This window comes from Lygodium microphyllum, chromosome 23 (genome assembly GCF_053477565.2).
Source record: "Lygodium microphyllum isolate KBCC chromosome 23, Lygodium_microphyllum_v1.1.10, whole genome shotgun sequence".
Classification (NCBI taxonomy): domain Eukaryota; kingdom Viridiplantae; phylum Streptophyta; class Polypodiopsida; order Schizaeales; family Lygodiaceae; genus Lygodium; species Lygodium microphyllum.
The window spans coordinates 34,365,728-34,386,235 of NC_141157.1; the positions used below are offsets into that span (position 1 = coordinate 34,365,728).

The 20,508-nt window shown below is 41.4% G+C and overlaps 1 protein-coding gene across 4 annotated transcripts in view; it reads left to right on the top strand.

The window, feature by feature from the left end:
• The first annotated feature begins 4,567 nt into the window (after positions 1–4,567).
• Positions 4,568–20,508, top strand: part of LOC148016047 (uncharacterized) — a 78,344-nt gene continuing 62,403 nt past the window's right edge. Inside the window, exons 1-3 of one of the 4 annotated variants that reach the window (XM_087664786.1) lie at positions 4,573–4,915; positions 5,193–6,538; positions 6,623–6,852. In XM_087664786.1, the coding sequence (XP_087520912.1) occupies positions 5,239–6,538; positions 6,623–6,852 (1,530 nt within the window). In that variant the 5' untranslated portion in view covers positions 4,573–4,915; positions 5,193–5,238. Of the gene's footprint in view, positions 4,916–5,192; positions 6,853–20,508 lie in introns of all 4 variants that reach the window. The other 3 variants (XM_087664787.1, XM_087664784.1, XM_087664783.1) reach the window with 3 other exon arrangements.

Consider the following 20,508-nt stretch of genomic DNA (forward strand, 5'->3'; position numbering starts at 1 on the left):
GTGATGGATCTCTGTGCAATCTAACTAAGCAAGTAGATCGGCAAGTACAGTGGCATTGTGCCTCCCAATGCCTTCACCATGCAACCAAAAATATTGATGATGTTGCCATTCTTGGCGATAAAATAAAACTACTCAAAGCATTGGTTGGTGTCTAGTGTAGGTAAGGTCACCACATAGGAGCAATTTGCTCCTATGACAACTAGGGAACTAGTGGGGCTTTGGTCTCAATTCCTTATTAGACATAAAATGGAGAGTGGAGCTTGCATGAGCTCAATGCTACATACATCGAAGGATCCCATTCTAGACAAGGTGAGTCCAAGGAGGGCTGCAAATCTTGGTGATTGAAATACTTACTTTGAAGGGAGTGATTTTATATAGTTGTTTTTAATAAAGTGTTGTTTTCAAAATACTATTTGACTTGTTTTTGCATTCATGCCTAAAGGACATGCAAAGAAACCTCATCTAAAGGACTTAACTAAGGAAGCTTTTTTAATTTGCCATACAACACAGTAGTATATCTTAATTAGAAAACTAAAGAATGCTTTGGATGTGTATGATAGATTCAAGCCATGCATGCTAGATTCAAGCCATGCATGCCGTTGTATGGTAGTTTGAGAGATCAATTAAATTCCTTAGAGCTATTGTATTTGTTGTTCAGTTTTTTAGTTTAGATGTGTTGATCTCATGTCATGATTGAAAAAAATGGGTTGATCATTACCACTCTTAGGCTTTCATCATACACTTCCATGGACCATATGGGGCTATTTATCTATTATACTTATTTACGATCTATGCTACATGTTGCACAATGTTGATATAACATGATCCATCTTGATTCTTGCCGACTCATTCTCCTCCTTAATATCATTTGTAGTGAATGGCCATGCAAATGAGACCTTGAGTCATCATGTTGTCTTTCTAGCAGTGATGCGTTGGACAATAGTTATTTCATAAAAAAGTTGATATATTTAGACATATGCTGAAGTAAAGGCAAGATTTTTCTCCTTTGGTGAGTTTTTGGTTTTGAGGAATTTGGGAATGGAAATTTGATAAGATGCAAACTCACTCCCTTGCAATCACCTTTAAAAATGATTTTTTGTTGAACCTCTTATCAAACTAAACTAAAGAGAAAGCCAATGAGCAACTTTTATGAAATAAAGAAGGACAATAGTAAAAAGAATATGAATATTGAAAACAAGTAGAAAGCTCTCATGAAGATGAAAGTTACAACTTTAGAACTACCCAAGATTTATCTATCTCAAAGCACTCTTTTAATCTCTCTATTCTCTTCGAGTGACATATGGAAAAGCACCCAAAAACCTTCTATTAATAAACAATGGAAATGAAAAGTATCATTATGTGACATCTTGTAAAGATTAACAGATACACCCTCATCATCCAACATAGAATGGTCATAATCAAGATTGTGTATTGTAGTTTTCCCATGTGTATAATCCCTATTTGAAAACAAGACTATGCATGAAATTATAATGATAAAAATGTGAAAATAATGTAAATAGCTCTCAATAATATCAAAGCCATGAATATCATTATTGCATGAAAATATTTTTTGCAACATATGCAAAGAATTGACTTTCATTGTGTTATTTTGAGTCCAAAGATTTTGAAGATGTGATCATTTTTGGGTGATAAATTACCATGTTTTTGGTAAAGTTAAACAAACCAAGCTATCATTCATGCAAGCAAATAGAACTTGATCTAGCTAAGCAAATAGAAAAATGTAATCCATGCTAGCAAGATAAAGTTATATCATGATATCTAAGCTTATTGGGAGATAAGATGTGACTTTCACGTATAACCGAACATGAAAATGATTGCTTATTAGAAGGCCAGTTGCACAAAAATTGACATGTGTGTTGGAGTTTGCAATTAAAGATTTTTAGCATTTTGAAAGATTCGACATATTGACATATCTTATGTTGCCAATGATTGTGAGAGAGAGAGAGAGAGAGAGAGAGAGAGAGAGAGAGAGAGAGAGAGAGAGAGAGAGAGAGAGAGAGAGAGAGAGAGAGAGAGAGAGAGAGAGAGAGAGAGAGAGAGAGAGAGAGAGAGAGAAGTAAAGTATCGTTATGACATGCATATCATAGAATTAGGCCACATTCTTTGTCAAGGAAGATGAGTGTAAATAGATCATATATATACTACACAATGATATAGTGTGTGGGTTAAAAGTGTAAAGTTAAGATGATATAAGGTTAGGTTATAGGATAACTATGAGAAATCTAGAATAGTCAAACATCTTTAAGTTTATGTAAAGAACAAGCATGCCCTAAATTAGAAATTCATAGTGCAAGGAACGAACGTGATATGTTTTGCAATCGTGAACATCCATTTATGACCTAAGAAAGAACACACTATTCCTTTCTTCTTCCACTTTAATTTGAACATTTGTTTTCCCCCCCTTGCCCTATTCTTCCCCTTCTCCCCTCTTTTAGGTCATGCATGTAAAATTCATGCTTCTCTTAACATGAACTTTATTTTGGCATGAACAAAAAGAATGGAGCTACTCCTTGTGCTTTGACTATGTATGCTTTAGGATGTGATATTGGTGGGTGGGTGGATTGGATAGATGCTTAAAACCATTGCAAAAGTTTTCCACCCTTGAAGACTTTTTTCCAAATGAGATTTTTCAAATGGGTCAAGGATCAAGGCTACATTCACAAACATTCAAATTGACAATGCATGCTTTCCTTGATCAACTTGACTAAAAAAAGAAAAGCTACCTTCATTACAAGCAGTCACATTAGAGCATTTGTAAGGCTCTTATAGCTATAAGAGAAATCAAACCCTTTAAGATGTTGATTATTTCAACCAAGTGTTTCAGAGTCTCAATCAATTCTAGTCCACAACAAACAAAATTGTCAATCTTTGCCACTCAAGGCTCATAATGCATGTCCATATACTTGCTTAATGTTGTGTGGATCGAGAGTTGTACTCACAAAGCTTGCATGCCTTATTGTTAGGGACAAGGGGCAAACCGTGGAATAGATAATGATTTATCTTTATAATCAAAACAAAGGTTTGAAATTTGATGGCATACCAATGTGAGTCACATCCATCTTCACTGTCAAAAAAAAGAAAGAACTCACGCTTATTTTATTTGACAAAATAGGACCACCCAATGCAAAACAAGGGCACACCACTTTCAAAAGCTAGCAAGACCTAGCATAGATTGGGATTTGAACCCCATCCCTCCAATATGAGACACCACCAGATGCTATATTTACCATTTCTCCTTGTGTTCTAGTATAGAAACACTTCTTCTTTTCCAATCACCCCTCCTTACCCTAGTTCTATACTTGTTCTTAATTTCGCTTTCTCCAAGCTAAAGGTTAGGTACAAAAAAGTTGCTTAGTTGAGCCAAATAGTCCTTTCAAGTTGGGTTGTGACAAGTTGATAGTTCTCTGACCTTTACAAACATAGAAGTGGGATCAAAAGCTTGTAACTAAGCTTATGCCTCACTTGATTTCTTTTACCTTTTGATTACAAACCCAAGTAACTTTTAATAAATTTTTCTTATTGCTTGCCAATGTCTAATAAGACCAGTGTATACGATAGTCTAAGTAGCTTTTAATAAATTCCTTATATTGCTTACCTTTTGTTAATGATATCCAGTGTTTTGTTTTGAAAAAATATGTAAGAAAATAAATGGTTAGTATTAGGCACTCTATTTTTGATACAAATTAAATTAATTAACCTTTATTTTCTTAGAACATAGAATTTGTTTTTGGGGGTGTCGAACAAGGTTCAACACTCCAGAGCATTTAGTAAGTCACGTGTTTTTGAGGTATGTTGCAAAGTGACATTGATCATTCGATAAAAAAACATATAATTTTGAATATTATAAAAAGTAAAAAAGAAAAGTCGATGAAGGGTTGCCATGTTAATGGTGTCAGTCATTCAATGCATGTTGCTATTGGTCATACTCATTAGCACCATTTTGGATCATGCCCTCTTTGAATGCTTGCTTTGGTTTTTTGTTTGGAACCTGTTGTAGAATCCATATCCATGCGAACTTTTGAGTTTGCTATCAACTTCCCCACCCGACTGCGAATCTGCACCTGGTGGGATATATAGGTCCACCAAAAAAGAATAAGATCTTGATAACATAGCCTAAGTAACTTTTAAGAGATTTCTCATATCGCTCCCTTATGTCTCATATGGATTTTTAAAGCGAATAGATATTTAATTATGCCATTGGGAATGTAGTGTGCAGGGTTTGAACTCATGCAGCTTTATAACTCAACCCACACACTAACCACCGTGTCATGATCGCATTGGTCAAATTTTTTATTTTGATAGGATAGTTGAAGTAAGGTGCTTTGCGCGGGGATTGGGTGGGTGGGGTCATGTTGCGAGGCGACGGGGGTGCATGGCAGTGATGAAAGGTTTCGAGGGGGCTTTGTGTGCACCATTTGGACCCCCCTCACATAAGGTACTCTTAATAAGTATAGAAGATAGAAGATTTTCTTGTTGGATTAAGGCACTCATATGGGCTCTAAAGCGTTTTCTTTTAGGCCCTTCATTTTCTTGGAACACAAAGGCGCTTGAGGCTCACGTGTTCTATTGGACTTTGCGTACTCACAGGAGTGTGATCTCGATCAACACCAAAAGGAGGAAGAAAAATACACCCGCAGAGACGAAGAAGAAGAAGAAGAAGAAGAAAAAGAAGAGAAGAGAAGAGAAGAGAAGAAAAGAACAAAGAAAAAGATTGAAAGGAGGTTATGGCTTCCTCCCGCTAGGTTCCGCCATTTTTTCCTTCTCCTTCTTCCCGCAGACCTCGGCTCCCGTCCCCTCCCCCTCCTTACTCTCTTCTTCCTTCACAGGTCCCGTTCTTTCAAGCGCTTAAACGCCCCCAGCTTGGCCAGCTCTCTCCTTCCACAAAAGCTTCCAGGTCAGCTCTCATTGCACATCTCGCATTAGGTTTTCCTTTTTTTTTTTTTTGTTTTTTTTGCTGGCATCCAACAGTCCTCATGGCAACAAGAAGACCAAGACTGCAGTTTTGTTTCATCACTTCTGCCGCACGCAATCATCGCATTAGGGTTTGAGCCGCCTCCTCATTTGACACTGTTACCCAGTCCTCTCCCAGCATTCCACTAGGGTTTCAGCTAATTACACACTACAGTAAAACGCTTATCTTCAACCTGAACGATCCATTTATGTTGCTTCAGGTGGTTTTTTGGTTGCCACATGGAGTAGACATCCAACGGGAAGAGAATGTGCTTACTTTGTGTATTATCAAGGTGGTCACGGCGCGTGCTGACCATGCTACCATGGCTTGTCATCCCGTTTATAATCGTTTGGGCACTGTCTCAGCTTCTGCCGCCGGGTTACAGGTTAGAAGTGACCTCCCCTCGGTTGGCTTGTTTAGCAGTCCTTTTGAGCAGCTTGGGGTGGTATGAACTGATCATGCCATGGCTGGCATCTTGGCGAGCACGGCGAAGTGCCCTTTTAAGGGAGAGAAAGCTGATTGAGGCCCGTGAAGCTGCTAAGTGGAGGAAGGAAGCGACTCGGAGGTGTCGGAACTGTCTCACACCATACAAAGTGCAGAGCCCTGGTGCTGGGAAATTCACTTGTACATATTGTGGTCATGTATCAAAGAGGCCTGTTTTGGAATTACCATCAGGAACACTAAGTACAGGTGGCTTAACTCCTGGCAAAGCACAGTCTGGATTACGGCTCATCAATGGAGAAGGGGTGCCATATTTTAGGGGCAGTTGGCAAGGCAACAAACGTGATTTTGGTATTTGGTCCCAAGAAACAGTGCGAAGGGGCTGCACTTGGTTCGGTGACAGTGCAAATGGAAGTGATAACTTCAGCTCAGCATATTCCTTTTCAGAAGTGTTTGTGTTTATCCTGAGAACATTGTCTCCTCTTGGAAGGATTTGGACAAAGTTATGTGGAACTGTGCAGGCAGGGACAGACTGCAACGATGAGGCTTCTCAAAGAAAAAAAGATGAATTGGCGAATTTGCATGGTAGCAGGGCTGAGAGAGCACGCAAGAAGGCTGATGAAAAGCGACAAGTAAGATTAGAGAAGGAACTTCTAGAGGCAGAGGAAAGAAAGCAGAGGGAAGAGGTGGCTCGTTTGGTGGAGGAAAGAAGGCGGCAGAGGGAGGAAAAATTACGAATTGAAAAGGAAAGTGAAAGGGAAGCAGCTGCAGAGAGGGAAAGAGAGATAAGAAGGGTAAGGGAATGTGAGAGACGTCGCAAAGATAAAGCCAAAGATAAAGGGGAAGAGCCAGATAAGGACAAACTTTTAAAGAAAAAGTCTGAGGATGTGGTTAGAATTGAAACTAACAAGGACACAGATGGCATAAACATCAGTCCAGCAAGGTCTTCATTGAAGTTTTCGGACTTTGGAAAGGGTGCAAGAGGTTCTTTAGGTTTCATGTATGATCGTGGGCCTAAACAAAGAATTGCAACAGAGAAGTTCAGCAGGTTAAAGTCTCAAAGACCCAATAATACTGCCAAAAGAGGATCCATTTCAAGTTTAAATATGGGAGTGCCTTCTCAAGGTGATGGTTTGTTAAGGAATAAGACAAATAGCTTACTTTCTAAATCCAAAAGCACCAAATTGGCATCTTATGTATCTCCATCAGGTTCAAGTTCCAGTTCAAGCTTTTGTGAAGTGCCAGCATCATCCACCTCTGCATGGACGAGAGCACCATGGGCTGCCTGGAGAAGATTGACTGAGGCACAGCCAGAAGAGAGTGCCATGGCACAACCCAGATTGGTGACTGATAATGATCAAAAGGTTGATGTAAGTCAAGAAGGGGGACTTACCTTTCCAAGCAGTCATAAAGGTCCTACTAAACCGACATTGGCACCTGTAAGTTTCCATACAATGAAAACTAAACATATAAATGGCAAAATGCTGCAACTATCTCTAAGTAGCATGGTTTTGGTTCTCGTGTTTTTACTGTGCACTATCTCAACACTGATTTGCAGTCTGCTTTCTCGTTAGTTAATTTGGAAAGTTTGTTTACTCTTGCTACTTCCAGTCATATGATTGCTTCAGGAAAGATTCTATGGATTAGATTCCAAATTGCCAATCAGCTATATCTGCTCCTGCAATTGTTAGTCTATGTTGCCCGTTTCCACTTCATAGAATTCTTCATTAGCTTCTTCTGATGAGATCATCACGTGGGTAGGCTATCTGTTTGGACCGATGCTGTGGTTGGGCTGTTCATTTTTGAGTTTTGCTGGACCCCTCTTTATGCAACCTTCTCTAGTCATTTTTCTAGTGAAGAAGGTGAGGAAAAAACGACCCGACGCAGGCGTGAGGCAAAACGACCTGGCGTGAGGCGAAAAGGGATTTGTCTCTGGTCAACGAAAGGCGAAATGTGCAAAGGCGCCAGCTGCGTCAGCTGTGAGGCGAAATATGAAGAAGCTGTGAGGCGAAACATAAAGACGACTGCTGTAGTCGTGATGATAAGTACCAGCATTTGAATCACCACCGACGGACTGAAATCAGCCAGATTTGTCACACATATTAAAGACATATTTGTGGTCCAAGTGATCGTCCTGTTTTTTGCTGAAGAATTTCATTTTCAGCGTGACTGGTCTAGTCCGGGAAGATAAGGATTGTTCCTCACTCTTCGGGCTTATTAATAAATCCAGCAGCAGCTGCTCTGCCATTAAAACCAGGGAAGTACTTTACTTTTTATGCAAATTTCTTATCTTTGCTTTCCAATTCCAGTGTATTAATGGCAGAAAAAGGGAAAGAGAGAGTAATGGAAGGTTCTAGTTCTGGGGACCACCCTATGGTAGATCCCCATGAATCAGAGATGCAAGAAGAACAGTGGGAAGAATTTTTTGCTACACGAGAGCAATTTGATGATCTTATTGCTCGTGTGCAAGCTCAGGGGGTTCAAATGGAATTTTTAACCCAAACACTCACTGAAATAAAGTCTCAATTAACTTTATTGTTAGAAAGAGATAAAAATAAGATAGAAACCTCAGATGTCCCATCTTCATCGAAAGATTTAGATGTGACTATGCGAGATCCTAAGGAACCCCACCATAAATTGAGGGATAATCCAGTTCTAAAGGATATGAAACCCCCTCAATTTCACGGGGAGGAAAAAGATAGAAATAAAGATACAATCTTTAATTTCCTCCAAAAATGGGAAGATTTACATAAACTTAAAAATACCCCACCACATCTCCAAGCACTGGAGGCTAGTTTAACTTTGGGGCCCAAAGCATATAAGTGGTGGCGAACTTTAAAGGAGGCAAATAAAATACCTGAAACTTGGGCTCAATTTGAATCCGTCTTTTTGAAAGAATTCCTTCCTGAAAATGAAATGGAAAGAAATTGGGAAGATTGGGATTATGTCAGACAAAAGGGAAGACCCCTGCTGACATATCTTGAGGAATATCGTGAGATAATCCTCAAATTGGAAGGAATAGATGAATTTCAAAAAACAAGAGGATTCATTAGGGGACTAGACAAAGCCTGTAAAAAGGAAGTAAAAAGGAGTTCACCTAAGACGCTGAAAGAGGCAATTAAATTTTCATTAATTCATGAAGATAGTATGCGTCCAGGTACACTCACTAGTCTCACTGATACGGAGCCCAAGTCTAAGAAATTGGAAAGCTCAAAATTTGTGGGCAAATTTAAAAGGAAAATGCCATTCTTTAAGGGTAAAAAACAACCTTTTGAAAAGAAACCATATGTGAGGCCAAAGGTAAGTCCTGATGACTTTGATAAGGCCAAAAAAGAAAAGTTGTGTTTCAATTGCCTATCCCCTAACCATGTTGCTTGGAATTGCCCTCAAAAGAAAAAGGGGGAAGACAAAGGAAAGGATAAGGACAAGGGCAAGGGAAAAGAAAAACAAATCCATGTAGTGCAGACCTTAGAATTAAAGGGGCATGAAAAGTACAAATCTTTAGAGGTCTTGCACATGGATGTACAACATAAGTGTTGTATGTCAATTTCTATGTGGCAGCCTACTTTTGGGCCATATGATTTACTTAGAGTACATGGATTGATAGCCGGAAAGAGGGTTAGAGTCATGATTGATGACTCTGCTACACATAATTTTATTAATTATGCACTTGTCAAAAAATTGAAACTTCCCCAACAAAAGAGTGGGCATCAATATGTTGTTCGTATGATGCAAGGCCAAGACAATAAAATATGGGATAGAATGGTATCCAATTTGGAAATTGAGATTCAAGGATATAAAGATAAACTTGATTTCCAAATTATGAACATGGAAAGAGCTGATATTGCTCTAGGGAGGGAGTGGCTATGGGGATTGGAACCATCCTTAAAACGTAGTTACCATCATAATACACTGGAATTTGAAAGGGATGGTAAGACTTTTGTCATTCAAGGTGAACATGAAGTATCTGATAATCCTTTGCTGTGTTCTACTGAAGTTCAGAAGCTGATAAAGAAGGAAGTTTGTGAGGTATATATGTTACGGTCTCTTCCTGTACAGAACACTTTTACTTTCTGTAATATAAAGCAGCAATTTTCTTATGTTTGTGAGTTGAATGTTAATAATGAATTAAGTAGTTTGTTAGATGATTTTAAAGATGTGTTTCCTTCTGATTTACCAAGTGGCCTTCCACCAAATAGGGGTGATATAAATCACCCAATTGACATAAATAAGGATACACACCCTATTTTTAAACCACCGTATAGGTTAAGTGAAACACAACATTAAGAAGTTGAAAGACAAATTAAGGATTACCTTGATAAAGGGTTTATACAACCCAGTAATTCACCTTGGGCTTCACCAATTTTATTGGTAAAGAAAAAAGATGGTTCTATGCGACTTTGTGTTGACTATAGAGCACTTAATAAAATAATGGTGAAGAATAAATTTCCTATGCCCAGAATGGAAGATCTTTTTGATCAATTGCAAGGGGCAAAATTCTTCACAAAGATAGATTTAAGATCAGGTTATCACCAAGTAAGAATTAAGGCACAAGATGTTTCCAAGACAGCATTTCGTACTAGATACGGGCATTATGATTTTTTGGTGATGCCTTTTGGTCTCACTAATGCACCAGCTATCTTTATGAAGTTGATGAATAGTGTTTTACGGCCCTATCTAGGACATTTTGTAGTCGTCGTCTTCTTGGATGATATCTTGATCTTTAGTAAATCAAGAGAAGAACATTTGGAACACTTACAATTAGTATTCCAACTGTTAAGAATACATTCCCTTTATGCGAAGAAAACTAAATATGATATGAAAGGGAGCTATATGCAATAGTACATGCAATGAAGAAATGGAGGCACTATCTGTACAGTGCCAAACTTTTGATTTTATCGGATCATGAAAGCATTAAGTGGCTTAATGATCAACCGGATTTACACGGGCGTAAAACCAGATGGGCCGAATTGCTTCAAGAGTTCGACTATGAGATAAGATATAGAAAAGGAAAGTATAATATAGTAGTTGATGCACTTAGCAGAATGCCCATCATTAATGAATTGAGTTTTACTCAGTTCACTTTCAATTTGCTTGAATCTTTAAAAGGGAAATGCCAGGTTGATCCGGCATATTCCAACATATGGGAAGCAATAAAAAATGGGGATCCAAATGAAAGTGTTTCTACTGAGAAAGGAATATCTGAGGATGTTCAACAAGGAAATGGAGCATCAGGGGTTGCTCAAATTGGATTCAAGTGGAAGAGTTTTACCATTGATAATGGTTATTTACTCTACAAGGGTAGGGTATGTGTCCCAAAAGATACAGAAATAAGGAGCCAGATACTCTTTGAGTGTCATGATACCCCTAGCGCGGGACATCCTGGAGTTAATAAGACTTATAGTCTTATTAAAAGGCAGTTCTATTGGCCTGGAATGAATAAGGACGTCGTTGACTATGTGGTCAAATGTAATAAATGCCAGGTTAATAAAGCTGAAAGATTAAAAATGGGAGGACTTCTCCATCCACTAGAAATTCCTTCGGGAAAATGGGAGAGTATCTCCATGGACTTTATTGTTGCTTTACCCAGAACACAGAGGGGGCACGACTCTGTGTGGGTGATTGTGGATAGGTTAACCAAAATGGCTAGGTTCATTCCAACTTCAACTGATGTTAAAACACCAGAATTGGCTAGATTGTTCGTAGAGAACATATATTGATTGTATGGCCTTCCGGCAAATATAGTTTTTGATCGGGACAGAAAATTTGATAGCCAATTTTGGCGTGCGGTATTTAGGAAATTGGATATTAAACTTAGCATGAGTACGGCGGATCATCCGCAAACAGATGGGCAAATTGAAAGGGTTAACCAAATTCTTGAAGATATGCTTAGGGCATATGTAAGTAAAAGGCAAACTAATTGGGAAGAGTATCTACCGATAGAAGATACATCTCCTTTGAAGAAGGAGAATTGGTCTATCTTAAGGTGCCTGAACAAACTAAAACTATGAAAAAGGGACAATGTCCAAAGCTTTCACCAAGGTATTGTGGTCCTTTCATAATACTTAAAAAGGTGGGAGAATTGGCTTACAAGCTCCAACTACCTGCTGGTAGTAAAATACATCCAGTTTTTCATGTAAGTAAATTAAGGAAGAAGCTGGGTGATTTGGATAATTTAATCTTAAATGATGACATTGAGGAGCTATTAAATGACCAATCTAATCCACATGAACCAGAAAGAATATTAAATGTTCGTAATAGACGAACAAGGAATACTATTTATCAAGAATGTTTGGTTAAGTGGAAAGATTGTTCAGAAGAAAGCTCAACATGGGAGCGAGTAAGTACTTTAAAGAAAAGGTTTCCTGATTTACAGTTAGACCTTCCAAGTATCGTTTCGAGGACGAAACCGATTCTTAAGGGGAAGGAAATGTGACATTAATGTGACATTAAAGTGATATTTAATGTGACATTAAGGTCACAAATATTGAATGTGACATTAAGGTAAATCAAGGGGAACACGCACGAGGATGACCGTCCGGGCTCTTGGGCGCCCGAATGGGGTTAAGGGGAGCCTAGAACTAAAAAGAGTCCAAGAATATTAGGACTCACCAAGGTTTGACGGCTGGCAATCGGATCACGATGGTCTGGCCAGCAATATACTAGGCAAGGCTGGGAGGTGAAAGGAATCACTCGTGCTCACCCATTCCGACTGTTTTCTTCTGGCTTCATAGTCTTCTTCTGAGTCGTCTGTCACAGAGTTTCATCCTATTGAAAGGATTCCTTAGATACAACATTCACTTGAGGCGTCTTTTGGGGTGGGTTTCCCTCTTTACCTTGTTAGTGTTAGCTTGCCTTTTTTTGGGGTTTATCAGTTTGTCATCTCTTGGTTGTGAGCTCTTGTAAGAATTTGATGGAGACCTTGGAGCTTTGACAGTTTAGTGTGCATTTCTCGTGCATTTTTTAGGTTTTCTAGTCATTTTGCTACTGTTGCCACATTGCAACTACTCTAGATTGCCACGTCAACATCCACACTGTCACATTAGCATTTTCACATTATTCTTGTGTAGTCGGACTGCATTTATTGTTGTTGCCAGACATTTTTTGGGAGGTCGTTCCATTTTAAGGGTGGAGATTTAGGTCGGCGAGTTTGGGGGGATTTCTTTTATTTATATCCTCTCTCCCACTTGGCTGATCATTCTTATCTTCATCTTTTGTAGGTTGTTGATTTGCACACTTTGTCTGTGGCATACTCCTCTATCTTTTGTTTTGCCATCATCATTCTCATATTGATCTAGTGCCCTCACTAATGCCTCGAGATGCGTACATGGATTGATTAGTCCACTTTTCTCTATTCAGCATTTGCCTTCAATCAGTGCATATTTTTTTCTTTCCTCTGTGTTTGTGTGTGTGTGTTCATGGTTTTCTTCCATTGCACACTCACACGGTATCATTGTAAATGAGAGGACACAGAGCTAACCAAAGCAAAGGCGACCCTCCTAGATCCCCCTCCCTCCATATTTCTTAAAAGACCCATCATCTAGGTCTAAAGATGCCCCCTATGGCACCCTCCATGTAGGTGCTCATACTCCATTCTTTGCCAAAAGAGGACGGCTTGTATGGTTCCAACTATTCATTGTGGTCATATAAGGTGGAGTGCATTCTCAACACCTTTGATCTTTGGGAGTTTGTTTCCTATCTAGTACCCTGTTTTGTGGAGGAATCCAAAGTGGGATCAACAATGGACCGTGCAACCATATGGTATCGGTTCAACTCTTGAGCTAGATCCTTTATTTTTTTGAGCTTACAGGATTTTGTCCTAGTGCATGTTTATAGATTGAATATTGCAGCCGACGTGTGGAAGAAGCTAGCGTCTTTGTACCATCAGAAGATGTTTGTCCACTCCATATCCCTCAAGAAGAAGCTTTAGATGCTCAATGCCGATGATTCTTCTTTCATGAAGAAGCACATCAATAAACTAGAGGACATGAGAGATAAGCTTGTATCTCTTGGACGAGGATTGTAACTGATGTGTGGAAGAAGCTAGCGTCTTTGTACCATCAGAAGACATTTGCCCACTCCATATTGTTGAGCAACCCTTCATCCTTTACGCGTAGTTTGCATTTTTGCGTTTCTGCATTTTGCGTTTAGGGTTTGTAGCCCCAAAAAGGGGTGCCATCCTAGACTGACTGTGCCTATTTATAGGCCACTCTCTCATTCATTCCTAACGGCTGATTCATTTAGTCCGTCACCTCTTCTCTCTAGCCTCTCCACTATCCTCACACCCCTTCAAGAGGACATTGCGGTTTGTGGTTCGTGGCTGTCTTCATCATCTTCCTTGTGCTACGATACCCTTGTTTCCTTATATCACATTCTCTCCATGATTCAGAACTTCATTGTTCCATTCATCAGAGTCGGCATCCACTTCTCTTCTTTTTCCGCTGCAGCAAAATCTCGTTTTTGTAGGTTTCAGGTGTTTTCAGCTTGCTGCCCACACCCCTTTCACGGAGGATATTGCAGTCTCAGCTGTCCCTTGCTGTCATCTATAGCCTGGTGCCTGTTTCCAGCCCTTCCACTGCCCTCCTACCCCTTGAGGTAGACATTGTGGTTCGTGCTTCACATTGCCCTCACACCCCTTGAGGTAGACATTGCGGTTCGTGGTTCATGGTGGCTGATCTCTTCCTTCTTCAGCAAGGTACATTGGTATCCATGGCTTCTTTACCAACAGATGACCAGACTATTGGGTGCTCCTACTGTGGCATCACCGGACACACCACCGATGCTTACTGACTTCGACCTTTGCTCCCCACCTCCCTGGAGTATATGTGTCTTCCACTAGGCACTCACTCCATGTGTCACCTCTCCTTTCTGGGCCATAGAGATTGTTCTACATCGGCTATCAAAGTACTATGCTCAAGGCAATAAGACGCATCCGATGCGCACTAAGTCCTTTCGAGCACATGGAGTATCGATTGGCGCTACGATCTCTTGGAGATCGTCGCAATGTCAGCAATAGTCTTCTTCCACTTATTTTCAGGTACAGTGGCTTCCACGACCTACGGATGTGCAGCTCGCTCCATCAAGAGATAGTGATTGTTTGATATCGTCTCCTCGTCAATCCGCTCCTTCGAGAGATAGTGGTTGCTCGACTCCTTCCTCTTCTTCAGCTACCCAATCCGCTCCACTGAGAGACAACGACTGTTGCCCACCTCTTGCTCATTCTGAGCCCCACCCTCGACTACTCAGGTTTGAGAGGCTACCTCTAGGAGCTCTTCGGCACCCCAGATACTTTATTCGGCACGACCAACGACACTTTCTTCATCATCAGACATTTCGGAGTTTGTGATCTATGAGTTTTTGGATTCCATATCTACTTCAGAGGGGGATTCAGAGGGGGATGTTATTTCTTTGCCCTCAGAGGGGGCATCTACTTCTTCTTCGACTTTAGTGGGGGCCCCTCCACCTCCCACCTTAGAGGGGGAACCTACTCCACATGAAGTTTTTCACCCATCCTCTACTTTCTTGGGGTGGCCGTTTTCGACCAGTCATCTCTTCTACTGATACCCAGGATCTTCAGGTACCACCTAGATCGGGACCTCGAAGGTTCAACTGTGACTTGGTGACGAGGCCTTTGTATTCCTTCGAGCATGGATGCACGGAGCTAGTGGCTTCTCTCCTGAGGTTGAGTTTTGGATTCTCTAGTTCACTTGTCTACAGTTCTTTGCTGTAGGTTCCCTTTCAGGTGGAAATCTTGGATCTTAGGGGTCCTCTACATATTTTTCCTCCTCTTCTCTTCTTGCCTTGGTCACTTGGTTAGCATGGAGCCACCTCTCGAGATTGAGTACGAGCATATCCTTATGGTTCTCGGTACCTCACAAAGTCCGACATTTCTTTTATGCATTGCATGTTCTCATCATCTTTGTATTGGGGCGCTTGGGCAAGTGAACAATTTCCCCACGAGGGACATTGTTCAAGTGGCACCTACTGCATGAGCATTCTTCAGCATGTAGCATTCCATCTCCACCTCACTCTTATCTTCTTTTCCTTTTTGGGCCTGAGAGGGGGTGTTGAGAAACCCTTCACCCTTTACCCGCGGTTTGTGTTTTTGCGGTTCTGCATTTTGCATTTAGGGTTTGTAGCCCCAAAAGAGGCGCCATCCTAGACTGACTATGCTTATTTATAGGCCACACTCATTCATTCCTCACGGCCGATTCATTCAGTCCGTCACCTCTTCTCTCTAGCCTCCACTACCGTCACATCCCTTTAGGAGAACATTGTGGTTCGTGGTTCGTGGCTGTCTTCATCATCTTCCTTGTGTTACGACACCCTTGTTCCCTTATATCACATTCACTCCATGATTCAGAACTTCATCGTTCCATTCATCAGAGTTTTTTCTCTCTTCTCTTCTCTTCTCCATGTTTGTCGAGTTCACTCCGTGTATCTTCCCGCAAAGCCTACTGTCTCGCTGGTATGTCATCTTTTGACACATATCCCTCAAGAATAAGCTTTAGATGCTCGATGTCGATGATTCTTCTTTCATAAAGAACCTTGTCAATAAACTGGAGGACATGAGAGATGAGCTTGTATCTCTTGGATGGACTATATCTTCTTAGGATACGGTCATGATTCTTTTGACTTAATTGCCATCTTGATGTATTTTACATTAATCTTCTAACTTCGAGGACTCGAGGTACTCTGTTTTGGGAGGACCTTGCCTAGCCAGTCTTGGAGCATGACGAGTGGCTTAGAGATGTAAGTACTAGTGGATTTGGCTCCACGAAGGCTTTCATAGCAAGTTTGAGAGGAGAAAAGGAGGAGGAGAATCCAAGGCCAAGACATAGGAGGACAAGACGGATGATTCAAAGGATTTTAAGAAGAAGCCCAAGTGTCCCCATTGCAGAAAGAGCACTCATTCGGAGAAGTTCTGGCAAAAATATCCTCATTTGAAGCCCAAGGAGGGTCTAAGGAGTCGAAGGCTACCCCAATAACTAGTCTGTCTTCATCCATTTGTTTAAGGTGGAGGATACAACTCTTGCTACTTCTTTTGGGGAGAAGCCTTGACTTGTGGATAGTGGGGCCTCTTTTCATATGACCTACCGTCAAGATTGGCTTCAGGATATGAGATCCAAAGGGGGATTCGTCACCATTGGTGACAACTTTGTCGTCCTTGTTTGTGGAGTGGGGACCATTTCCCTATTGCCGCATCGGCACACTTCTTGGGCCAAAGTCCTATATGTACCAGATTTGGGCTTTAATCTCTCGTCTATCGAGGGACTTATATAGCTAGGTTGCTACTTAGAGGGCTTCTATACTACTCGATTTGGTTCTCACCGATCTTTGCGTACCTATGGGCACGACTTCTCTTGGGAAGGCCAAGTATCTCATGCTGATTGTTGACGACTTTAGCTGCTATGTGTGATCCTACACCTTGGAGTACAAGAGCAAGATGTACTCTCCCTTGTGTGAGTGAAAGTTGTTTGTGGAGATGCAGATGTCTTTCAAGATTCATAGTGTACGAGCAAACCACAATAGCAAGTTTTGTTTTAACCTATTTTTTCAGTTTTGTAGGGATTACGATATTGGGTGAAGTACTCCCATTTGAACATACCATTCGAGAATGGTGTGGTGGAGAGTGCCAATTGGACCATGCTCGAGATGGCCCAAGTGGAGCATAGGAGTCTTCCTCATTCCCTTTTGGGGTGAGGCCATAGTAACATGGAAGGGGGAATGGGAACGGAGATGGGGACGGCTAAAAGCAAGGAACAAGGACGGGGGGTGGGACGCGGGAGGGAACGACATACATAAATAGCATTTGAAAATGTATGCATGTGATGTGGTGGATGGATGTGTGGGCATAGTAATAGGGGATGCCCATTTTGTAGCTTCTCGTCCCCGTCCCATCCCCATGTTAGAGCCCCCTTTCATGGTAACAAGGGATGGCAATTTATTATTCTTGTCCCCGTGGGCACGTCCCTATTCCCATCCTTACCCCAAAACCGGTCCCATGTTACTGTGTGTGTGGGTGAATGTATACTACCAAAGAACATACAGAAAACCCACCCCCTAAAAGACACTCTCTCCAAAAAAGGAAGAAGAAAAAATAACTGTCCAAAACGTCCCCTATCAAGGGATGGGGTAGGGGACGGCCGGGACGGGGGGATGGCTGTTGGGGACGGGACAGGGGACGGCCCCATCCCATTTTGGTGTCCCCATTTGGCCTGTTCGGGATGGCGTTCTCACGTTCCGGGGCCTCTGGATAGCCGTTCCCTGTTACTATGGGGATGAGGCAGTGACTACAACAGTTCATATCCGCAACATGTCCCTTACTTCAGCATTGACGGATATGCCTTTCTATGAGGCTTTCTTTGGGAAGAAGCTTCACTATTCGAGCTATCTTGGCTCTTGTCACGCATCGCCATTGGACAGTTTATGAGATGGATGTGAAGTTAGTTTGAATGGCATCTTAGAGAAGGAGATTTATGTCTCACAGTCTTCTGGTTTTATTGTGCAAGGGAAGGAGGACCATGTTTACAAGTTGCAGAAGGTCCTTTTTGGCTTGAAGCAAGCTCCTCAAGCTTGGTACCAAAGGATTGATCACTTCTTCTTACAGAGTGGCTTCCATGGATTAGATCATGACCCCAACTTTTATTACAAGATTGAGGGTGATAGGTGTATCTTGGTCATTTTATATGTTGATGACCTTATTATCATAGGGAGTGACTCATAGGAGGTTGATCAGACTCCAAAGATATTGCAACAAGAGTTCAACATGATGGATCTGGGGATCCCCCACTTCTTCCTTGGTTTGAAGGTTTATTAGATGGCATAGGGCATCTCCATATCCTAGCATAGGTCCATATTTGGTACTGCTTGATATAGGTGCCTTGTTGGCTCATTGATATGGCTTATTCACACATGGCTGGATATTTCCTTTGTGGTGTCATTGTTGCCTTCTTTCATGAAGATTCCTACTCAAGCTCATTGGAGAGCCGCTTTGTGCTTTCTATGTTATTTTAGGGGACTCGATCCTGCGTGATCATGTATGGAGAAGGGGCCTCTTTTTTTGGATGGATTGACTCTGATTGGGTAGGTGGTGTGGATTTGAGACGGTCCACTACAAGGTTATGCTTTCTCCCTTGGATTAGGAGCTATCTTGTGGATGGTGTAGTAGTAAGAAGCAACCTATTGTGGCACTTTCTTCTATAGAGATAGAGTACCGCGTCCTTTGTTCTATAGCTATGGAGGCAATTTAGCTCCATTGGATGTTAGCGGAGATTGGCTTTCCACAGACAGGACCCACTTAGCTATGTGTGGATAACCTAAGTGCCATAACTCTAGCAAAGAATTTGGTGTTTCATGCTCGCAAGAAGTACATCAAGGTTCAATATCATTATGTTTGAGAGCAGATCATGGATTTCGAGTTATTGTTATCAGTGGCCTATCGTCCCATGGAGGACAACATAGTGGATCTCTTCACAAAGCCTTTGCCTTAGGCTTCCATGCTTCATCACATGAGATTGTTGGTGTTAAGAGTCATTTCTTGGATGCGGCTATGTCAGCAGTGCCATGTGGCAGGCTGCCACATGGCAGCAGTCGGGACTGCGGCAGCAGTCCGACTGCATCAGTCGGCTGCATTTAATGCAGCCGACCTGATTATTTATGGCCATTATTTTCAGCCTAAAAATAGGCTGAGTTTCCAGCAGTCTTGACACATTGTCTCTGACAGATTTCAGCCTGTTGACTGCGGAGATTGCTCTTGGGGCTGACGGAGATCGAGATCCTCGAAGTGGAGACATGTGTATATATTTTCTTTGCACCCGTGTATAATTCTGCATCCTTATATAGTATTCTTCAGTGCAGATTTTTTGTGTTTCACTGTCTCTTTCTCTCTCTCTCTTCTCTCTCTGTTCACTCTTTGTCACGGTCATTTGCTTCCGCATTGCTTTACTCTAACATGGGTCAGAGCATTGAAGGGCTAACCTAGGGTGGATCTCTATTTGAAGAGGAGTTTTCAGTGCGACACAAGGCTGTGTTTTTAGGGTTCAAGTGCAAGCAGGTGGGTTGCACATTAGAACAAGGCTGAGGCGAGCGTGGGCTTGTGAGAAAAGAGAAGATTTGCTGAAGCTGTTACTGTTTTTTTGCTGTTAGAGAAGGAAGAAGGCTATGTTTTTGGCCTTCAAGTGCAGATTTTACTTTTTCATTGCCTCTGGCAAGTGAAGGAACGGGATGAGCAAACCTTAGCCCTAAGAGGCTGTATTTTCATAGTCAGAGGGGGCTTCTTTTTGTGTTTTCTGCAGGCATTGTAGGTGAAGATGTCTTTTGAGGCCGAGATTGAGTTTTAGGCGATCATGGACCGGAAGGTGCCCATCCTACCGGCTCTTCCTTCAGATGAAAAGCTCGATGGTGAGAACTACCGCATTCGGTGGGTCATGATGCTTGCCATATTGGAGTCCTATGATTTGGCGAAGCTTGTTATGGAGGCTATCCATCGTCCTTCTTCACAAGACAAGTCCAGACTCTCTTCTTGTGAGAAGGCAGAGTTGGCAAAGGCTCAGGTACATTGGGATAAACTCAATGCTTGTATTCACTCATTTTTCTCTCTCTCATATACTACAGGTGTTATCTCTCATATAGAGCGTTTGATGGTGGCTAGGGAGATATAGTTGGAGTTGGATCAGATGTATAATCAGATGATTGTCATGAAGCGAGTTTCTTTGGAAGTGCAAATGAGAACTATGAGTGTCAATAAGTCATCATCCATGCGAGAGCATATCAACAAGCTAAGGCAGCTTCAGATGTAGGTTCAAAACGCAGGGAAGGGATCACTTTTGAAGGCATGGCGATAACTCTTCTTTCACAGTTACCGCCTCGTTTCAGTGGTTTTTATTCCGCCTTGATTGTTGCAGGGTGGTTTGAGACTCTTCAGTGGGTTCCTATGGTCGTGGACCAAGAGGAGCAATTGAAAGGAACCAATACTTCGAAATTTGAGGCTTTGGTTGGTTAATCCTCTCAGAAAAAGAGAAAGTACCAAAAGAAGAAGAAGGAAGACAAATCTAAGAAGGACAAAGACAAGGAGTCGTCTTGTCACATTTGTG